This window comes from Hibiscus syriacus, unplaced genomic scaffold (assembly GCF_006381635.1).
Source record: "Hibiscus syriacus cultivar Baekdansim isolate YM2019G1 unplaced genomic scaffold, ASM638163v2 tig00000778_pilon, whole genome shotgun sequence".
Classification (NCBI taxonomy): Eukaryota; Viridiplantae; Streptophyta; class Magnoliopsida; order Malvales; family Malvaceae; genus Hibiscus; species Hibiscus syriacus.
The window spans coordinates 1,984,193-2,004,812 of NW_024061825.1; the positions used below are offsets into that span (position 1 = coordinate 1,984,193).

The 20,620-nt window shown below is 32.0% G+C and overlaps 1 protein-coding gene across 1 annotated transcript; it reads right to left on the minus strand.

Annotated features, from left to right (window-relative positions):
• Window positions 1-4,072: 4,072 nt before the first annotated feature.
• Window positions 4,073-5,245, minus strand: LOC120114990 (autophagy-related protein 8i-like). Its single transcript, XM_039135760.1, has 5 exons — window positions 5,097-5,245; window positions 4,970-5,025; window positions 4,669-4,721; window positions 4,438-4,556; window positions 4,073-4,330 (listed from the first exon to the last, which is right to left on the minus strand). Exons 1-5 carry the CDS (start codon window positions 5,134-5,136, stop codon window positions 4,242-4,244), a joined length of 357 nt encoding a protein of 118 aa, XP_038991691.1. The 5' UTR covers window positions 5,137-5,245; the 3' UTR covers window positions 4,073-4,241.
• Between the last annotated feature and the right edge of the window lie 15,375 nt (window positions 5,246-20,620).

The window sequence follows — 20,620 nt, forward strand, 5'->3', positions numbered from 1 at the left end:
ATGAAAATTAATTAATTATTGAGGTATAATGCTGGAATTTTTAATTAAGTTAATTGAATTTTGAATTGAAGAAAAATGTCAAGGGACCATTTTTGAATAAATTGGAAAAGTTAAGGTGAATTCTAAAAGAATTAATTTCATTGGTCAAGAATGTGAAATTGAGATGAATATGGGGATTAGTGAATGAATATGGGTAGTAAGAAGATTGAAGTTGTATTTTTAAAGTGTTAAAAGAAGTATTGAAAACGCGAAATGGAATTTATATTGAATATACATTAATTGTACAATTAGTAATTTTCATGTTAATATACACATATTATGTTAGTGTAGATACAACTAACATATGCTTTGAATTTTATATGTTGGTAAATTATACTCGTGTAGATTGTACTCGAGATCGTGAGATGAGTAAGCTTAAAGCTAAGGAAAAGTACGAGAATAAAGGGTTCACTAGTGAGGCATTACAAGGTGAGTGCATTATTGTTTTTATACTAACGTATATGATATGAGGACGTCTTGCGATGAGCCAACCTCAAATGATTTGAAAAAAAGTATTTAAATTATATTCTGATTTAGTTTTATATTGTTTACAAAACGATATTTAGATGATTTGAGTATGGATTAATCAATACATTTTTATATGATATTTTATTTAATAATATTTGAATAGTATCTGTAAATGGTTTCGAAATGATTGTATGGTATGAACTATTCAAAATATTTTATACGATTTCTGATATATGGTTATGGATTATTTCCGGTATGAACTGCTCAACACACTTTTATATGATATTTGGACATGTCAGTATATATGAATACATTGGATATATGAATGGGATATGATTATGACATAAAAGCATGTTGTATATGCATTGAGAGTCGTAGGTACAATTGGCATGTCACGAGGTGGAGTGATTACTGAACTGGTACATTTGTGTACATTACATGTGGCACCGTTGGTGCAAGTTATATAAGGCACTTTCGAGTGTAATTGATATATAATGGCACCTGGAGTGCATATTGCGCACACTCGTATGACTCATGTACATTGCATTCTCATCTAACGCACATTGGACTATATTTATATGAAATTGAAAAGTAAAAGTTACATGATCTAAATATGTGAACAATACAAATTATTTGATTTTGATGAAATCAAATGGTTCACTATGTAGGATGATTTTAGCATTATATGCCTTTATTGTGATAAAGAGCCTATATATGTTTTACGATTTGAAAGAAAGCTAAAGTTTTTATGAATTCACTGATTTGGCATTATATACCTTATATATATATATATATATATATATATATATATATATATGTGAAAGGATGATTTTACAGGTTACGATTTTAGTATAAGGAAAAACGTTTGAATTATCAGTTTTATATAATTTTTTTACGACAGTGGTAACACTTTGGTTATGTATAATATTTTCATAGTTTAAAATGTCTTACCTTAGTTTATATGTCTCACTAAGTGAAGACTTAACGTGTGATTGTTTCATGCGTAGGTAAAGAAAAGCGAATGAAGGAATGTGATTTGGAATCACTTTTGAAGATCATATCTGCTCTCCAATATCAATATGTTATTTTATAATGTTTTGACTTTTCTAGCTGACACATATATTGTATGAGTATTATGTTGCTCTAATATGATAGTTATAAGTCAGTTTGTAAATTGTTAAATATATCGACTAAATATGGACATTACTTGGTATAATTAGTAGAGCATGAATAGTAGTTACTAAGTTACATTTTAAATGATGTCGGTATGGATTTTAAATTAGACATATTTTAGGTAATTTTAATCTTTATATCAAACAATATCGAACGACTACATAGTTACCTAAAATCGGGTTTGAAATGAATGATAAAATATTATTTTTATTTTTATTTTATGCGATTAAATATTTTAGTGATTGAAGTAAGATTGATGAATTAAAAAAACAAAATTTTATTAGTTTTCGACTAGGAAGTATCTTTAAATAGTTGATGTGACATCTTTAACTCGTATTGAAGTACGTACACGAGTTAATGGTGGTTACATCGAGTACTTCAGTAGATGAAAGAGTTAGTTCTGTGTTACGAGTTTAACCATACTTTAGAAAGTTCAAAGATTTGAACCTTTAACATTATTTTATGCGATTAAATATTTTAGTGATTGAAGTAAGATTGATGAATTTAAAAAACAAAATTTTATTAGTTTTCGACTAGGAAGTGTCTTTAAATAGTTGATGTGACATCTTTAACTCGTATTGAAGTGCGTACACGAGTTAATGGTGTTACATCGAGTACTTCAGTAGATGAAAGAGTTAGTTCTGTATTATGAGTTTAACCCTACTTTAGAAAGTTCAAAGATTTGAACATTTAACATTATTTAAAAGATCTATTATATCATCCTAATTGGACCAACTGATTGTTGATAATTTATATATATTATTGATGAGAAGAAATTTATCTCATTGGTCGTTGACGTATTATTCCTTTTGATTTGGTCGAAGAATCTTGACCGATAGAAGATTAACCATTGTCCAATGGTTCTCTTTAAGAGAATAAGAGAAAACGAGGATGTCGTGAAGAATAATATGGACAATTTTTTTAGGACTTTGGAAAAATATTCTCTCTACATATTTTCTTAAATTATAAATATCTTAATCATAAAGTGCAAGGATGGACTGAAGAGGGACGGGTGAGGGCAATCATCCATAAAAATTTTAAATTAGTATATATTTTAGATATTTTTTTTATATTTTCAATTGATAATATGTTTTTACCTCTCCTAAAATCTTATACGCCTCATCCTAAAATGTTAGAAGTTAATCCCTTAGCTTAAGATCCTACATTTGTATCAGATAGAGCGGTCAGTGTCAAACCTATGATGACGATAGTTGTCTATAAACCAGTTTAAGCAAGATGATTACAGATGTCACAAGTTTGTCTCTATAGTTTCTTTTTATTAATCTAGGATGTTCGCAAGTGATAATATCTACTATAAAGATTCTTAATTATTTAATAATAAACGTTCAATTATACTATAATTTCTAATGCTCTAATACGAGACCTCACTTTTTCGATTCCAGCCTTCTTACTATTTAATAAGAACTTGTAAGACAATCTTAATTAACCCGACAAGGTTGTAGTTTGCTTTTACTAGTTACCAACTCTGACAAGAACAGAAAGAAATAGGGAAGCCACTACCATGGTAATAGGGATGTCATGGGTTGAATTGAATATAACTTTTGGCTCATTCAAATTTAATTTCAAAATTAAATTCTTTAATTTGTATCTAATGTAATTTAAATCTAAGAGTTTTACTTAATTTGGGATCCAATTCGATTTTTGAGTTAAAAATTCGCACTTAACTTTCACGCGCGCGTGCGCACGCACACGACCAAATCAAAATCCGTCGAATTCTAATCAAATATCTATTCCTACATTCAGCATCCAACTTTCTTCTTCTCCAAAACATTTCTCCGCTTATAATTTAAAATATTTAATTTATCCCGAAAATAATAAGTTTATCCTTTTTTTTTCTTTTTTTTTCAGCTAACAATCAGGAATTTTTTTTAATCAAATAATAAGTTCACTTTGCGTATTAAAGACCAACAACAGAGCAGACACATTGCTGGAAAAGGTTTAAAACCCTAAATTATGTATATGTATGTATGTGTGTGTGTGTGTGTATGAAGCTGAAAATGTTAATTTTCTTTGGCTTATTTCCATCATACGAGCAGTGGGTGCCTAGTGAATGATATGTGCATGGTGGAAGCAGAGGTAACTGTCCACGCCGTTGCCAATACATTGTAACCGATGTTTAATATACGAATATTAGCTTCAAGGATCCTCCGAATACATTGAAAAACTTAGAAAAACATAACAATGTCCGTGTCGGATACATACCTATGTTCAACACTCAAGTTAAGTTGTTGAGACTCATCATCTAGTAAGCGAATCGAGATGCAAATGAATTCTGTCTTCATTTTCCTTCAAGTATTTGCATCCAGCACTCCATCTGATGCATATAGGAGGATATAATCCTCAAAATATCAAAAAGGAAACACAAATGTACAATTACAAATCACGTAATCATCATTTTTATTTAAATAAGGTTACATCATTTACAGATCAACGGGTTGAGTTGAGCTATAAACAATTGGAACAATGCATACATACATATACATGTACATATATATATTTGGCAATGTTTACATTGGAGTTTAAAGATAGAGATGAGAGTTTTAGCCAAAAGTTTTCTCAGTGCTGTAACACATGTAGAGAAACCCATCTTCATCTTTGAAAGAACTATAGACAGACCCCATGAGACTTGCTGCAGATGTTTAATGGTCGAAATTATAAAACGAAAAAAAGGGTCAACAAGTTCCGATTAATCGATCGGTAAGCAAGAACCATCCATGAATACATATGTTCTTTTACCTGTTTGAGGCAATGTGTTGTTCACAAACACAACGAGAGCTTTTCCAGGACTCAACTGCAGCCTCCTAGTTAGAATGTGAATGAACTGACCCACCGACATGTCTCGAGGAACCAGGAACCTTGAGAGTCAAGAAAACATGATAGTTGCAAGAAACCAATTAATAACACTCAACAAGCTTGGTGTTCAAACTCTATTAACAAAGAAATGACAAGAAAAGAAGAATAAAATACTTATTCTTCTCTATATCTGGGAGGTCTGTCATTGAATATCTTTCAATCATCACCTGGAGATATAAACAAACATATGACAGGCAGGCAAAAGGTGATAAACAATCACTTTGGGTGTCGTTGAGCCGAAGCGCAGCTATTTAATAGTCACTTTTTGGCACAACGACATCCGAAGAGAGCAATTCCTAGCTGTTCGATCAGAGATTCCAATAGACTGACCATATTGCAGTTCATATGCTTATCTTAGTTGCACATAGTGTAATGCTTTGGGATGAATTAAGACAAATATATAATCAAAACTTACAGGAACTCGATCTGGGTATTTGGTTAAAATAGTTTTTGATTCTTCTTGTCGTTGCTCTGCAAATATTAAAAAAAATCAAAATCTCGAAAATTCAACAATAATATCATCTCGAAAATATAATATTTACCAAGTGTTCTCTCCTCTAGAAAAGGCTGATGCTTCCCCATTGACTGATGAGTTTGAAGAACAATATCAAGTAATCTCCTTTGTTTATGTCTCTGACAAAACCCAGAGTTCTGTAAGAAGAAAGCCGACAGAGAAAATGTCGCCTTTTCAGCTTGAAATTTCATTCGGTTAAGAGACCGCTTTCAGTTCAACCAAGCTGATACGACATCAATTTTCAGGGAAAAAGGTCTAATTTTTATATTAGTCTGTCTACTATTCCATATTTGAATTTAAGCTCTTTACTTTTAGTTTAATTTAATTTGATTCTGTTTTTGTAACATTCAATATCGATCGCATCTTTTTAGTTATCGTCGTTAAATTGATGAGACACAATCTGTTTTTGGAATAGTCTTGAACATTCGATCGACATGAGATGTTGGTAAACTCTAATTATGAAATCGAATAAAAAATATATATAAATATACGTGATTTCGACTTGGATCTATGATAATATTGTCAAAGTAGAGGATCAAATCATGTTAAATTAAAATAGAAGAATTAAATTTTGAATTTCAATATAGTAGAAAGACTACAACCATATTAGACCAAAACAAATAGAAAATAAATAAATAAATTTTATTCGATCAAAGAAGTTGTTAGATTAGACCTAATCATTTGCATATGCCTCGCTGACTGCTTAATCTATAGAAAAGAAAATAGAAACAAAGGCAGTTAGATGATTTTTTGGTGAAATTTCTTTTTAGGTCCTTTTAGTTTTGAAAGCAGACAATTAAGTCCCAACCTACCATTTTCCGGTTTAAACCCTTGTTAGTTTCGAAAACAAATGCATATATGCGTTTTATTAAGTCTGGGACATTAAATATCGCTAAGATGGTAATTTATCTTTTATATTTGTACAGTTTTACTTATTAAATTTAAAAAAATTTAAGTTTAAACCCGTTTTATTAAGTCTGGGACATTAAATATCGCTACTTTGACGACGTGATGTATTAATAAAAAGATTTAATTTTTATTTTAACTCTTGAACCTTAGATAAAATGTTAATTGTGGGCCTTTTGTAAACTCAAAGTAGTTTAGAAAAGAGGGGGTGCTGCTTAACCACAAGGTTAGAGAACATAATTGTTAGGACATTTTACATATATAGGTATTCTAGAGTGGTAGGGGAGAATATGGTTTAAATTTAGTAAAAAAAACGTACTTGAAATGAATGATGAATTGAAGAAATACAAAAATGAGGGCATTAATTGAACAAATAAAAAATTTGTAAAATGTAGCACTCGATTCAACTAGATACACACAACAACCAAAATAACAAACAAGAAGCAAAGAAAACAATGCTTTCACCCGTCATGGTGATGGATCAACTCGAAAGGGGAATCGCCCCAGTCCACTGACTCTGGACTAGGTGGAGCTGAGTTGAGTTTTGTCGACTTCTCATGCTCCGGTGGAGACCAATCTATGGTAAGCAGACCAGCCATCTCTTTATAAACAGAAAAATCCATGGGCTCTGGACTAGGTGGAGCAGACTTATATTCAATGGGCTGTAACACAAGTAATAAACCAGTATTCACTATGACAATCCGAATGCCAAAGCTAGTCGATGCCCCAAAACCGATCATTTCGTTATGCATATAAACAACTAAAAGGGAGGAAACAAATGAAACGAAAACCAACCATTTCATTTGGTGATCCAAAGAACTCGAAAGTGAGATCGTCCCAGTCCATAGCTTTTTTCTGAGCTTTGATACATTCATCATGATTGTTTCGAAATCTTTCCATCGCAATGTCTTCGGGTTCAATTGGATTCTCTGCCAAAATGGTAAAGTTCGAGGTTTGATTTCTATTTGACGTCTCCTTCAAGCATGGGTTACCCGAGTTTGAAATGTCACAGAGAGCCTTCCGGCCACCAACTTGCACTTTCTCTGAGACTTTGGAGACACTCTTCTTCTTGCTTGTGGCTTTTGAGACAGTGGTAACTTTCTCAGTGAAAGAAAGGACTTTAGAGTTCTCCTTGTTAAATGAGTTTGTAGATGTTTCCTTCCACCAATACCGCCTTTCCTCGGTACAGTAGCCATATTTTCCTTGGTTGCAACAGAAGCGCCAGGATATTGAACTTTCAGTTATCAATTTAAACCTAAAAACAAAATCTAAAAACAGAAGAGAAAGTTTTGGGAATAGTAACATTGTAGTGAACATTTACATTTCTGATCTCGAATCAAACCAACCGTACGCAATGCCATCTGAGCAAATTACGGAAGAAACAAATCCTCTGATTATACCCGTGAGATTTGCAGTGCTCCAAAAGGGGAAGAAAAACCAAGGTCTGAGATTGTGTAAGAGGTGTGAAACACAAGCAACATCCAGATCAACAGAACAATTGCATCATACAAATCATACAAATATCCGTACCCGGTCACTCACCGGAGTCCTAATAACATAGATATTGACTAAAACAGTGTGAAGATTACAGCACAAGCCCTATCATAAAACTAAACAAACTAAAGAAAAGCACCACAACAGATAAAAACCATCAGAAAAGAGTGGTGATTATACCAAACCAACATGAAAATGTAAATTTATCAGTTCATAAAGAAACATGTAGTGAACAGGAAGAACCCAAAATTTAACTTGTTGGATTGTTCCAGAGGACAACTAATTCAAACAAGTTCAAATTAATTTTAGTAATTTCATACTCTGATTTTTTTTCAATCGGGGAAATTATACAAACCCTAGATCATTAATTCCCCCAAAGTAAACAAAGAGCACAGAAAGGGGGAGAAAAGAAATGTGGACTATAGAAAACTTACAATCGGTGATTAAGATTCTTGATTTCGATCTGTAGATTCCGGACTTTGATTCGATCTCTCGAAGTAATTGGGTTTTTTAAAATAGGGAGGGAAAGGGGTTTTAATAGCCGTTTTGCATGAGCACAACGGTAACTACTATGGGGCAAATTTGTAATTGCATTATTAATGATAATATTAGTTAATACTATTAAAAAGACGAAAATCATTTTTTAATTTTGATTTATTCGAATCAACTCTAATTATCGACTCGATTTTTGAGTTTGTTTCGAATTGAAATTTGACAATTTTGAATCACTCGAAAAATTAAAATTGTATCCAAGTATTTTGACAATTTTGCATATTAGTCTCTGATTGCTTTATTCCTTCTCCTCCTTCATTTTAAGTCCATTTTTTTACCAAATTTAAATCTCATTCTCCAAAACCATCGTAGAATACCTATGTATTTTTAATTCCTATTTTTGATAACAAGTTTTCTATTATTTCAATTTTGATCGACATACTCCCAACTTAGTTGCATATGTCTTATTTTGATATATCACCGTAGGATTTTTTTTGGAAGATTTTGTTGTCGCAGATTAGATGTCAAGCATGTTTCACAAGATCTTGGTTGATAACGTTGCATTAGTAAACGTGAGTCCATGCACACATTTGTGGTGTCCATGTAAGCTAAGTAAAAAGAACATTCGTGTAAAAGATCCTAGCATGAGGATCCAAGTGCCTAGTTGGCGGGCCTTAGTGGAATAGACAAGTTTATCTTGAACATTAGTTTCAATGCCCTTGTACCCTTAGGAATCCATACTTGTCTAATTTTAAAAGATTTTCTTTTCTTTATAGGACAAATATGTTTCAAATGACCATGAAAATGGCAATGTGAGAATTTTTGTATTTTTATCATAGATGAATTGTTTTTAGAAATGATTTCTTTTTCTTTTGTTAAGCATTTAGGCTTAACTTTCAAATCAAGATTTTTTTCTTCTAAATCATTGATTTTGATTTTTGAAACTTCAAAATCATTTTTCAAAATTTCATTTTATTTTTCAAAATCTAATTTTTCTTTCAAGATAAAATCATTTTCAACTTTGAATTTGAAATCAATTTCTTATATTTGGAATTCATGATCTCAAACTCCAAATACAATTCATCATATGCATCTTGAAACTCTTTGAATAAATAAGAATCTAAATCACAAGAGTTAGAGGATACAATTGAATCTTCTTCAATGGTCATGAGGCATAGGTTTGCTACTTCATCTTCATCATTGGAGTTATATTCATCACTCCATGCAGCCATAAATTATCGACTCGATTTTTGAGTTTGTTTCGAATTGAAATTTGACAATTTTGAATCACTCGAAAAATTAAAATTTTAGCTAAGTATTTTGACAATTTTGCATATTAGTCTCTGATTTCTTTATTCCTTCTCATCCTTCATTTTAAGTCCATTTTTTTAACCAAATTTAAACCACATGCTCCAAAACCATCGTAGAATACCTATGTTTTTTTAATTCCTCTTGTTGATAACAAGTTTTCTATTATTTCAATTTTGATCGACATACTCCAAACTTAGTTGCATATGTCTTATTTTGATATATCACCGTAGGATTTTTTTTGGAGGATTTTGTTGTCGCAGATTAGATGTCAAGTATGTTTCACAAGATCTTGGTTGATAACGTTGCATTAGTAAACGTGAGTCCATGCACATATTTGTGGTGTCCATGTAAGCTAAGTAGAAAGAACATTCGTGTAAAAGATCCTAGCATGAGGATCCAAGTGCCTAGTTGGCGGGCCTTAGTGGAATAGACAAGTTTATCTTGGACATTCTTCGAGCGCTTGGGCCAGGATCCTCAATAAAAGCATTCCAAACAAAAATTTGACTTTAAAATATTGACACTTAAAAAATTGAATTTCAACAAAGATGAATAAACATGAACAAACATATTAGTAGCATATGAAATTCAATATATCCAAGTCTAAAATAAACTTTATGCAAAACCAATTGTTGAATTTGAGTGCAAGTGTATAAAGCTATCTAAAAATGTTATACATTTTAAAAAATTATATAAATTGTTAGAGAGATATCGTTTGCAATAAAACATATGCATAAACATTTAAAATTAAGGTCAAAGATAAAAAAATTGTAAAATCAAAACATTAGAAAAGTTGATATCTATTGTTAGAGAGATATCATTTGCATTGAAAATCATGAACTAAAAATTATAAAAAATCATTAAAACTTTTAAATGACCATCATAATACATTTTTAAACATACACGAGATTAAAAAACAATGCATAATCATTTAAGATCAAAACTCATGCATGCATAAAACTAAATGAGCAACCAATTAATTAAAATAAAATCATTAAGCTTAGAGGTTACCCATTCATTTTCAAGTGTGGCTAGAGCATTTGAATAACTTCTCTTTCATCACCATTCCTCCCACACACCTACAAGAGACATTTAAATAGATTTTGGTATCCAAATTGCTTTGGATCCTTGAACATTAGATTCAATGCCCCTTGTACCCTTAGGAACCCATACTTGTCTAATTTTAAAAGATTTTCTTTTCTTTATAGGACAAATATGTTTCAAATGACCATGAAAATGGCAATGTGAGCATTTTTGCATTTTTATCATAGATGAATTGTTTTTAGAAACAATTTCTTTTTCTTTTGTTAAGCATTTAGGCTTAACTTTCAAATCAAGATTTTCTTTTTCAAAATCATTGATTTTGATTTTTGAAACTTTAAAATCATTTTTCGATATTTCATTTTATTTTTCAAAATCTAATTTTGCTTTCAAGATAAAACCATTTTCAACTTTGAATTTGAAATCAATTTCTTATATTTGGAATTCATGGTCTCAAACTCCAAATAAAATTCATCATAAGCATCTTGAAACTCTTTGAATAAATAATAATTTAAATCACAAGAGTTAGAGGATACCATTGAATCTTCTTCAATGTAGGTTGGCTACTTCATCTTCTTCATTGGAGTTATATTCATCACTCCATGCAGCCACAAATACCTTTTTTTAGAATATCTCTTATTCCTTAGGAGGGGACAATCATACTTGACATGCCCCATTCTTTGACATTCGAAGCACACCGGGGGACTCTTCTTTTTGATTGGTTCATGCTTCACTTCCTTGGAAGTCATGAATCTTTTGAAGAGCTTAGCCATCTATTCTTTTTCTTCATCGTCTTTATCCAACATTTTATTTGACTCTTGATTGCTCTCATTGGTGGCTTTGAAAGCAATGCCTACCTCATTCTTCTTCTTGTTTTGCTTCTCTTTATCTTCTTCCCCTTCTTTTACCATCAACTAATGAGTGAGAAGAGAACCGATAAGCTCATCAAGAGTGAGAGACTTTAGGTTCTTAGCTTCAATAATCGCTGTCTTTTTGATTGCCAAGACTTTGGAAGAGAGTAAATCATCTTCCTCACAAGCTTCTCATTAGGGATTAGTTCCCCGAATCCCTTGAGGCCGTTGACAATCACGAAAAGTCTATCCGTCATAACTTTGATATCTTCATCTGATTTCATCTTGAAATTCTCATAACTATGATTGAGAAGACTGATTTTGGTTTCTCTCACTTCATCTGTTCCTTAATGAGTGACTTGGAGCTTGTCCCAAATCTCCTTGGCATTAGAACATGATGAGACTCTTCCATATTCATCTGAGCCTAATGCACAAAATAAAATGTGCATAGCCTTAACATTGAGTTGGAGCTTCTTCTTTTCTTCATCACTCCAATCATCCATCTCATCGGTTGGAATGGAGTATACATTCATGATTAAGTTCCAAGCTTCTAGATCGTTGACTTGAATGAAGAACATCATCTTATTCTTCTAATATACATAATTATCTCCATTGAAATATGGTGGCTTGTTGACCGATTGAGAATATTCGATGAAGTATATACCGGAGGTCGAAACCATCTTCTCGGTTGCATCGAGAATTAGTAGAACTTATTCAAGGATCGTCTCAAGGTTGTTAGACCTTCAAATGAGTCAAGTTCTGATACCAATTGTTAAGATTTGAAGAAGTTCGATTGAACAACAGAAGGAAATTCCAAGAGGGGGTGAATTATCTTTTTAGGAATTTCAGGGAGTAAAGAGAAATAAAGAGATATAAAATTGTTGCACAAGGATTTATAGTGGTTCAACTCCCTCAATGAAGTTTACATCCACTACCTAAGCTCCTCACTTAGGATTTTCCAACAAATTCACTAATTTTTTTCTTTTCTTTTTCAAGGATCAAAATATAACATTTACACTCCTTATCTTTTTCACTTGGCTAAGATAGAACCAAAACCCCTTTTACAAAGGAATAAAGAAGTAAACAAAGAAACCTCTACAAGGTAGGGTGTTTACAAGTTAAAGCTCACAAGAACAAAATATTTACAAGAGAAAGTAAAATATGAATGAAAAACTCTTCTCTTGTGTTTGATTTCTTGGATAGGTGTTCTAACCATTCTTCAAGTGTCTTGAACTTGTATTTATATGTTGGAATGAGTTTGTAACCATTTCTAGCCGTTAGGAGTGATTTGGAGCCGTTGGGGATGTTTTTCTTTGTAAAATAAAATTGCCCAGAACAGAGGGCATCGGTACTCCTACAGAGAGTATCGGTACTATCTTTGTTATATTTAAATAAAACTAGTCGTTACTAGCCGTTGGGCCTGATGGTATCGATACTAAGCCTATGGTATCGATATTACCATGTAAAGTAGTATCGATACCTCTTTGGGTGTCGTACCATTTTTGCATTCTGGAATTTGAGCAATGTTGGTATTATCGATTCTACCTTGTGAGTATCGATACTTCCCTTACCTTTGGTATCGATACCATATGAACAGTATCAATAATGTTCATGCGATATCGATACTATAAGAACAATATCGGTACTTCTTGTACAAAGAAGTAATTTGTGCTCAATTCCAAGTTAAATGGACTTTGAATTATTTTTGAAAACATTGAACAAATTCAATTCAACTCTAAAAACATTTTTCCTTAATTTTTTATATCAAAAAATTATAAAACATGATTCAACAACGTGACTTTTGAAACATTAGTGGCGAAAAAAAACTTACTCAAACATTAGTGATCATATGTTAGTTTACATTTTTTCTATATGAATTAATTCAATTCAATGTGTCTGATTTTATAAATCAAGTTAATATAAAATGATTTGTATTTCGCGTTAGGGTTATGCAAATGAGCTTTAATTAAAAAAATATAGGGAAAATTACGCTTTAGTATTTAAACTATCATTTTTGGTCCGTTTTAGTACCTAAACTGTCAATTGTCTCAAAATCATACCTAAAATTTAGTTTTTGTTTCATTTTAGTAATCATGTTCAAAATTTAACGTTAAGTTTTTTTTTAAAAATTAAAAGTTTAGGTAGTAAAACGGACCAAAATTGATAGTTTAGATTTGTAACATCCAAAAAATCAGGCTAGTGATCAAATTGTACGATTTTAAAACTTGGTGGTTAAATTATGATAAATTGAAAAATTTAGGGACTTAATTGAAATTTATTTATGTAGGATTGTTTAACAAAGATTTAGAGATAGAAGGGCATAATGGTTATTAGACAAGAAATTAATTAAAAATTCATTAAGAGTGTATTATATACACGTGGAGGATGAGTGAAGGAAAGAAAAATCTGGAGACTTGGTTCAACCCTTTTCTTCTTCTTCTCTTTCTGTGACTCCTTTGGTAAGGTGATTTGGTCTCAAGTTGATGTTTCCTTTCATTTTTAAGTTGGTTTTGATTCTTAGAGTGTTAGGAAAACTTAAGTAAGCTTAAAGGGAAGTAGAAACTAAAAGATGTACAAGTTATGGGAGATTGAATATAAAGAGTTTTTAAGTGAATTGATGAGAAAAAGTTAATTAATGGATTTTGAAGTAAAATTTGACTTGTCATAAGTTGAAATAAAAAATCTAAAGTATTAGATATGGATTTGAGACATGATGATTATTTGGTACGATTTTGGGTTCAAGTGTTCTAGTAAGATATTGGATGTTAAAATGTGTTAAAGTGTTATAAGTTGATTTGGATAAGTGTAGTTGAGTTTAAGGCTTAAAAGGAGAGTAAAGTGAGGAATTTAGCAAAGTTTTGGAAAATTTTCAGGTTAAATGAGTAAGTTCTGAGCAAGGGGTATCAATACTGGATGAACAGTACTAATACTTCAATATAAAAATAAGTGAAATGTAGGTTAGGTATCGATATTGGAAGAACAGTATCGATACCATAAGGTAAATTTTTATGAATCCTTTAATCAGTATCGATACCGAAGGAGTAGCATCGATATCAAGGGTATGGATACCAATATATAAGTATCAGTACCATTTTTAGAGATGAAATTCCAGAATCGAGAATGGGTATCGATACTGAAGTATAGTATCGATACTATAAGTAAAGAAGTATCGGTACTATACCTTGGGTACCGATACTATTCAGATTAAAATTGTGAAATAAGTGTTTCGTTTAGCTTATGTTATTCAGAATTGATTATAGTGATGTGAATTCATACATTTATACCAATCGTATTATTGTGTAGATATCGAATGAAGGCAAGTTCAGGACGATTCGAAGTTATAAGATCAATCAAGAGTATTAAGTGTTTTGCTTGACTAAGTGAGGCTAAGGTGAGTGCATACTACTATAGTATATGGTTATATAGGAAATAAGACTTGCAATAAGTTTATTTCCAATGTTTGGATTTCATGATCTCATGAATGTTAGTATGTTGTTGATATGGTCTATATGTGAACATGAATACCAACATTTGTCTACATGTTATATGTAATGTTCTACATGATCTATATGTTACATGTCATCCTATGTGTTACATGGTCTATGTGATTATATGAAAATGTGATATAAACTATGTGACAAGGATATATGTGATTATAAATCAATGTAATACAAGCTATGTGAAATATGTAAATGATAAAGTCCATAAGTATGTGATATGAGAGCTAAAAGTATAATTGGAATGCCAAGAGTCAAGGGTTCTATGCGGTCCTTTGAGACAATTCTACGTGGTCATTCGGGACATTTCTATGTGGTCATTCGGGACATTTCTATGCGGTCCTTCGGGACATATCTATGTTGTTCTTCGGGACATTTCTATGTGGCACTTTGGTGCATATTCTACGCGGCACTTCAATGCAATTTATATGAGCTGTGGTGACAACATTTGTGCACAATCTCAATATACTCACATACCTTAGTCCTCAGAAATGTACCATAGGCTATTAAAAGAATAAGATAATTGACAATGCATGATGTATATGTTCTTGTTTGGTGAAATGTATGATGGTTTATGTACCCTATGATGTTTATTAAAAGTTAAGTATATGATTATATGTGTTAATATTTTATTTATGCATTATATGTCTCACTAAGTCAAAGACTTAGCGTGTGAGTGTTTCACACGTAGGTTCAAAGAAGTCAAGAGATCAAGAATAGTGCAAGTCAAGACAACATAGCTCTACAGAAGATCAGATCATAATCGATTTAAGTTGTATGTATTTTGTTATATTGAATTTTGTTGGAATGTAAATGAATGTTTAAATAGTATATGCTCTGATCAATTTTTGTAAACTTATTTTATTGTATCTATGACAATTATTAAGTTTTTATTTTCAAATTGAATAAGAATTTCGTAAATATTTTCATTTAATTTAAGGGTTTCACCATTTTTATATCAATAAATGTTTAAATTTTGACTAGTTTTTTTAGTAAACGATTTGAAAAGTCATTGTGACACCTGAGATTCGTATCCGAGTTGGATATAGGTTGGAGTTTAGGTACTAAGCGTGTTCAATTTTTTATAGTGGGGTACTAAAATGAAACAAAAACTAAATATTAGGTATGGTTTTGAAAAAAATTGAAAGTTTTGATACTAAAAAAGATCAAAATTTATAGTTTAGGTACTAAAGGCATAGTTTACCAAAAATATATATTATAAAAAAGTAACAAAAACCCAAACCACAGTAAAATAATTAAAAATAACATAATACAAGATAAAGATTCATGGAATGAAATATTATGTTTATGTTGACCATCTAAAACACTTGAATAAGTAAATCTAACAAACGAGTCATTCATCACACAAAAACAATATCAATGATAACAGCAAAAGCAAGCGTCATAATTTTTTATTTATAAAATACAACAACTCATCCATCTACAGTACGTGGTAAGACAGGCCTTGGGGGGACACATGAAAACCTGAAATTGATGAAAATGAAACGAAGATATGTGAGTTATCAGTTCCATTTTGGACAACTTATAAGGTATCAATCTCAAAAGAACAATAAAAATGTAACAAGAGCTGGAATGGTTTGATAATAATCACACAAGACTAAGGAGTAGAAGTTTCATGTGCTGATATATTGTCCATTGCGGCAAAAGACTCTAAGCGAAGATGGAGGTTTCATCAGTTGCCATATCGGGATACTAAACATTATAATGTTATATTTATTCAACCGGACACTGTAATTTTATATGAAGATTGTATTGTCATTGAGATATATTGACCTGGAATTCATTCTGGGGCTGGTTCACCAAGTTCAACATCAGCTTCGATGTCGAAATCACCATGAATGTCGTCGAGACCGCCTCGGTTGCGGCCTCTGATACATGTTTTTGCGACAGAAAAGACGATAATCGCACCAAAAAGAAGAACAGCAGCAGTTGTTTTGCCATCGAATTCAAGGGTTCCTGATATGGAACCACCAAAACTCAATGATGAAGATAGACCGCTCTTCGAATCCATTACACACAAAATTACCGTTTTTGCTGAGAAAAACGATCGATGAAATCATAGGGAGGGGGTTCTCATACATATATATACATGGCGTCGACATGGTATTTTCGTGGGGAAAAAAAGTAGCCTTTTCAGACAATGGCGTTTTCGGGAAATAAAGTTGTGTTTCTTGGAAGTTTATGGTTGGGGGAAAATTCCCTCTAATTAAAGTGGAGCACCGGAGTCAAATTTTGCAGTTGGTTAAAAAAAAGGGGTTAACTACATGAATATTCTCTCTTTTTTTTGTGCGGCCAATTTTGGTCACCAATTTAAGAAATGATTTTAACATCTAACATTATCGATCCATTCGATTTTAATCCCTAGAACGTTAAATTTTGTTAATCTAAAAAGTTTAAATTGACATAAGATAACGCATGGAGCTAAAATCACTTTTTTTTTAAACTGATGACTAAAATCAGATAAACTGAAAACATAAGATGTCATTCGTAAAATTAACCCTAAAAATATGCCAATGTCCTTCTCGGGGAAAACATCCACAGTTTCTTCCTGATATTGCAGACGATACCCCGTTGAATTTTGCTCTTCCTGGAGCGTCGCGGGACGCTGGTAATATATATTAATCATAACTTAATTAATACTAAGATTTTGTATTTTCCTTTCAATAAATAAAAAAAGTAAACTTTCATAATTCATTTATTTTAAGTTTAGCCCTTTATCATCATTAAATTTTGAAAATGGCTTCAAATCGTCATGGAACAAAGGAAATATTTTTAAGTTAATGATTGTCCCTTGTTCCCATATGTAATGGGATAAGGGGAGGTAAGATAGTAGATTGTCCCCAACACCAGGTTGAGAGCAGGTTCCGTAGAAGACATCCGAATTATGAAATGCCCTCCGTGTGATTATTTAATCGCTTGTATTTGATTTATTAATCGATTAACTCAACATATATATTTTAAAAGCGTATTATAGGATTATTTTTTAATCTAATTTGTTTCATTTACAATTTCAAGATTTGAACCTCTAATATTATTTAAAAGATCTATTATCTCATCCTAATTGGACCAATTGATTGTTGATAATTTATATATATTATTGATGAGAATAAGTTTATCTCATCGGTCGTTGACGGATTACTCCTTAATCTTGACCGATAGAAGATTAACCATTGGCCAATGATTCTATGTAAGAGAATAAGAGAAAACGAGGATGTCGTGAGGAAAAATATGGACATTTTTTAAGGAGTTTGGAAAAAATCTTCTCTGTACTTCTTTTCTTAAATCATAAATATCTTAACTATAAAGTGCAAGGATGAACTGAAGAAGGATGCGTGAGGGCAGTCACCTTTAAAATTTTTTAAATTAGTATATATTCTATTATATTTTTTTATATTTTTAATTGATAATTTGTTTTTCTCTCTCTTAAAATCTTATACGCCTCCTCCTAAAATGTTATAAGTTAACCCCTTAGCTTAAAATCCTATATCTGTACCAGATAGAGCGGTCAGTGTCAAACCTATGATGACGATAGTTGTCTATAAATCAGTTTAAACAAGATTACCATTTAATAAGAACTAGTAAGACAATCTTAATTAACCCGACAAGGTTGTAGTTTGCTTTTACTAGTTACCAACTCTGACAAGAACAGAAAGAAATTGGGAAGCCACTGCCATGGAAATAGGGATGCCATGGGTTGAATTTAATTTAATTTTTGGTTATCTAATGTAATTTAAATTTAAGAGTTTTACTTAATTTGGGATCCAATTCGATTTTTGAGTTAAAAATACGCACTTAACTTTCATATATATATATATATATATATATATATATATAATCAGATCGGGTTGAATCAAAATTTTCACTCTAAACCTAAACTTAATCTCAATCTTTAAAAAACAATTGATCAACATGATTTAAACTTAAATTAAAAAAAATTAACACAACCAAATCAAAATCCGTCGAATTCTAATCAAATACCTATTCCGACATTCAGCATCCAACTTTCTTCTTCTCCAAAACATTTCTCCACTTATAATTTCAAATATTTAATTTATCCCGAAAACGATCATAAAAACTAGTACAATCACAAAATTAAACTTTAGATAAATTTTTATATACTCTTAAAATTTATTTTTTTTAATTGGATCCGTGTACCTCCTCCTCCGTGTTTTCCTAATCAACCTCGCGGCCGCCCAGGAATTGTTAGCTTGGTCCCGTCTTCTGCGATTACAGTGCCTGATGTCTCCCTCGAGCCTAACGCTTCAGGCACTTCTAACCCACCAAAGGTTACTGGACAATGATCTAAAGGGTTAAGGTCTTTTAAACGCACGCCTTCAACTTTTGCAACGGGCGAATCGTCTGCTCCTGCTAAACGAGTTATGTTGATACGTAGTCCTTGATTGATCAACTAAGCATGCAATCTTCTCTTCCATGGTTGGTATGGGAAGATTTTAATAAAAGTATTTCTGATGAGGATAAAACTTCTGGTTATCGACGGTCCCGTACTGATATGGCTGATTTCCGTTCCTGCTTGGATTGTAATAATTTACGGGACATTCGATCGCATCGAGGTTGGTACACATGGTTTAAAGGGGGCTCTACCTCGACCATCATTTGTGAGAGGCTTGATCGTTTTCTTGGGAATTCTTCATGGCTTGCCCATCATACCACATGTTTAATTTACAGCGAATTTATTCAATCGTCAGACCATTGCTTTGTGTTGCTAGACACTACTCAAACCGACCCTTCACGTACGATCATCTCACAGGGAAGACTTCTTCAGATTTGTGGATTGTTGGATTAATGAAATTGTGTTGAACGTGTACAAACTACTTGGGGATTGGCACCACTCTTGACAAATTCAATCTGTTGGGCGCCATTTACGGGGATGGCAACATCTGCGAAGGACAGACGATCAAACCAGTATACGTGCCTTTACACCATTGTATTAACAACCTCCTTTAGCATCCTCTCACGGAAGCAAGACTACAGGAATTCACTCAACTTCGGGAGGATTTGATGCATCGCTTAGCCTGCGATGAGATTTACTGGCGACAAAGGTCCCGTATACAGTTGCTTAAACATGGGGATTCCAACTCTGCTTATTTTCATGCACGTTCATCTGGCTGTCGACGAAAAATACTATACGAGGATTTTACCGGGCTAATGGTTCATGGGCGGATGATTTAGACTCATTCTTGATGAAGTACACGTATTTTCAAGTTGTTTACCACTCTTCCTCTCCAGCTTCTTCATATGAGATTTTGGTAGCGGTTGTTCCGGTAATAACCGAGGCTATGAATGCATCATTGACTGATGAGTATATTCGACCTTTTTACAAATCCAACCGCACAAGGCACATGGAATTGATGGGTTGCCGGGGAGTTTTTATAAAACAATTTGGCAGTTGGTGGGAGACGATGTTATTGATCTATGCATGGATCTATTAACATGAAGAACTTCTATGGAGGCAGTTAATGAAACTATGCTTGTGTTAATTCCGACAGTTTCTAGTCCAGATCATTTACGACCGTGTTGAAAATTTAATTTTAGCCTAAATAAGTTCACACATAAATTAATTTGATGTCATTGCTTATATCAATTTAGTATTGATGTCATTGCTTACATCAATTTAGTTAGGTGAAAATTAAATATTTTTCTCATGTTTTAATTTCAATGGTTTAGATTATTTTGTGATTATTTTAATGAGTGGTTTAGATTGTTTCTTGTAACCTATAAATACCCTACTTGTATTTGAGTTTTATCATCCAACAATCAAAGCTTAATTATAAGCATTTGAAAGCTTTCTTAAGAGTTCTTCCCTTTTGCAATTTTGTGAGATTATTCTAAAGAGTTTTTCTTCTTCTCAATCAATTAGAGTTTTTACTCTATTTTTTATTCAACAATTGGTATCCGAGCCACGTTTTTAATGTCTCTTGAAA

Coding starts and splice junctions, on each gene's coding strand:
- LOC120114990 (XM_039135760.1), bottom strand. CDS start 5,136: ATGGGGAAGCATCAGCCTTTTCTAGAGGAGAGAACACTTG. Junction 4,722..4,969: donor AATACCCAGATCGAGTTCCT/GTAAGTTTTGAT, acceptor TTATATCTCCAG/GTGATGATTGAAAGATATTC. Junction 4,331..4,437: donor CAACACATTGCCTCAAACAG/GTAAAAGAACAT, acceptor AAACATCTGCAG/CAAGTCTCATGGGGTCTGTC.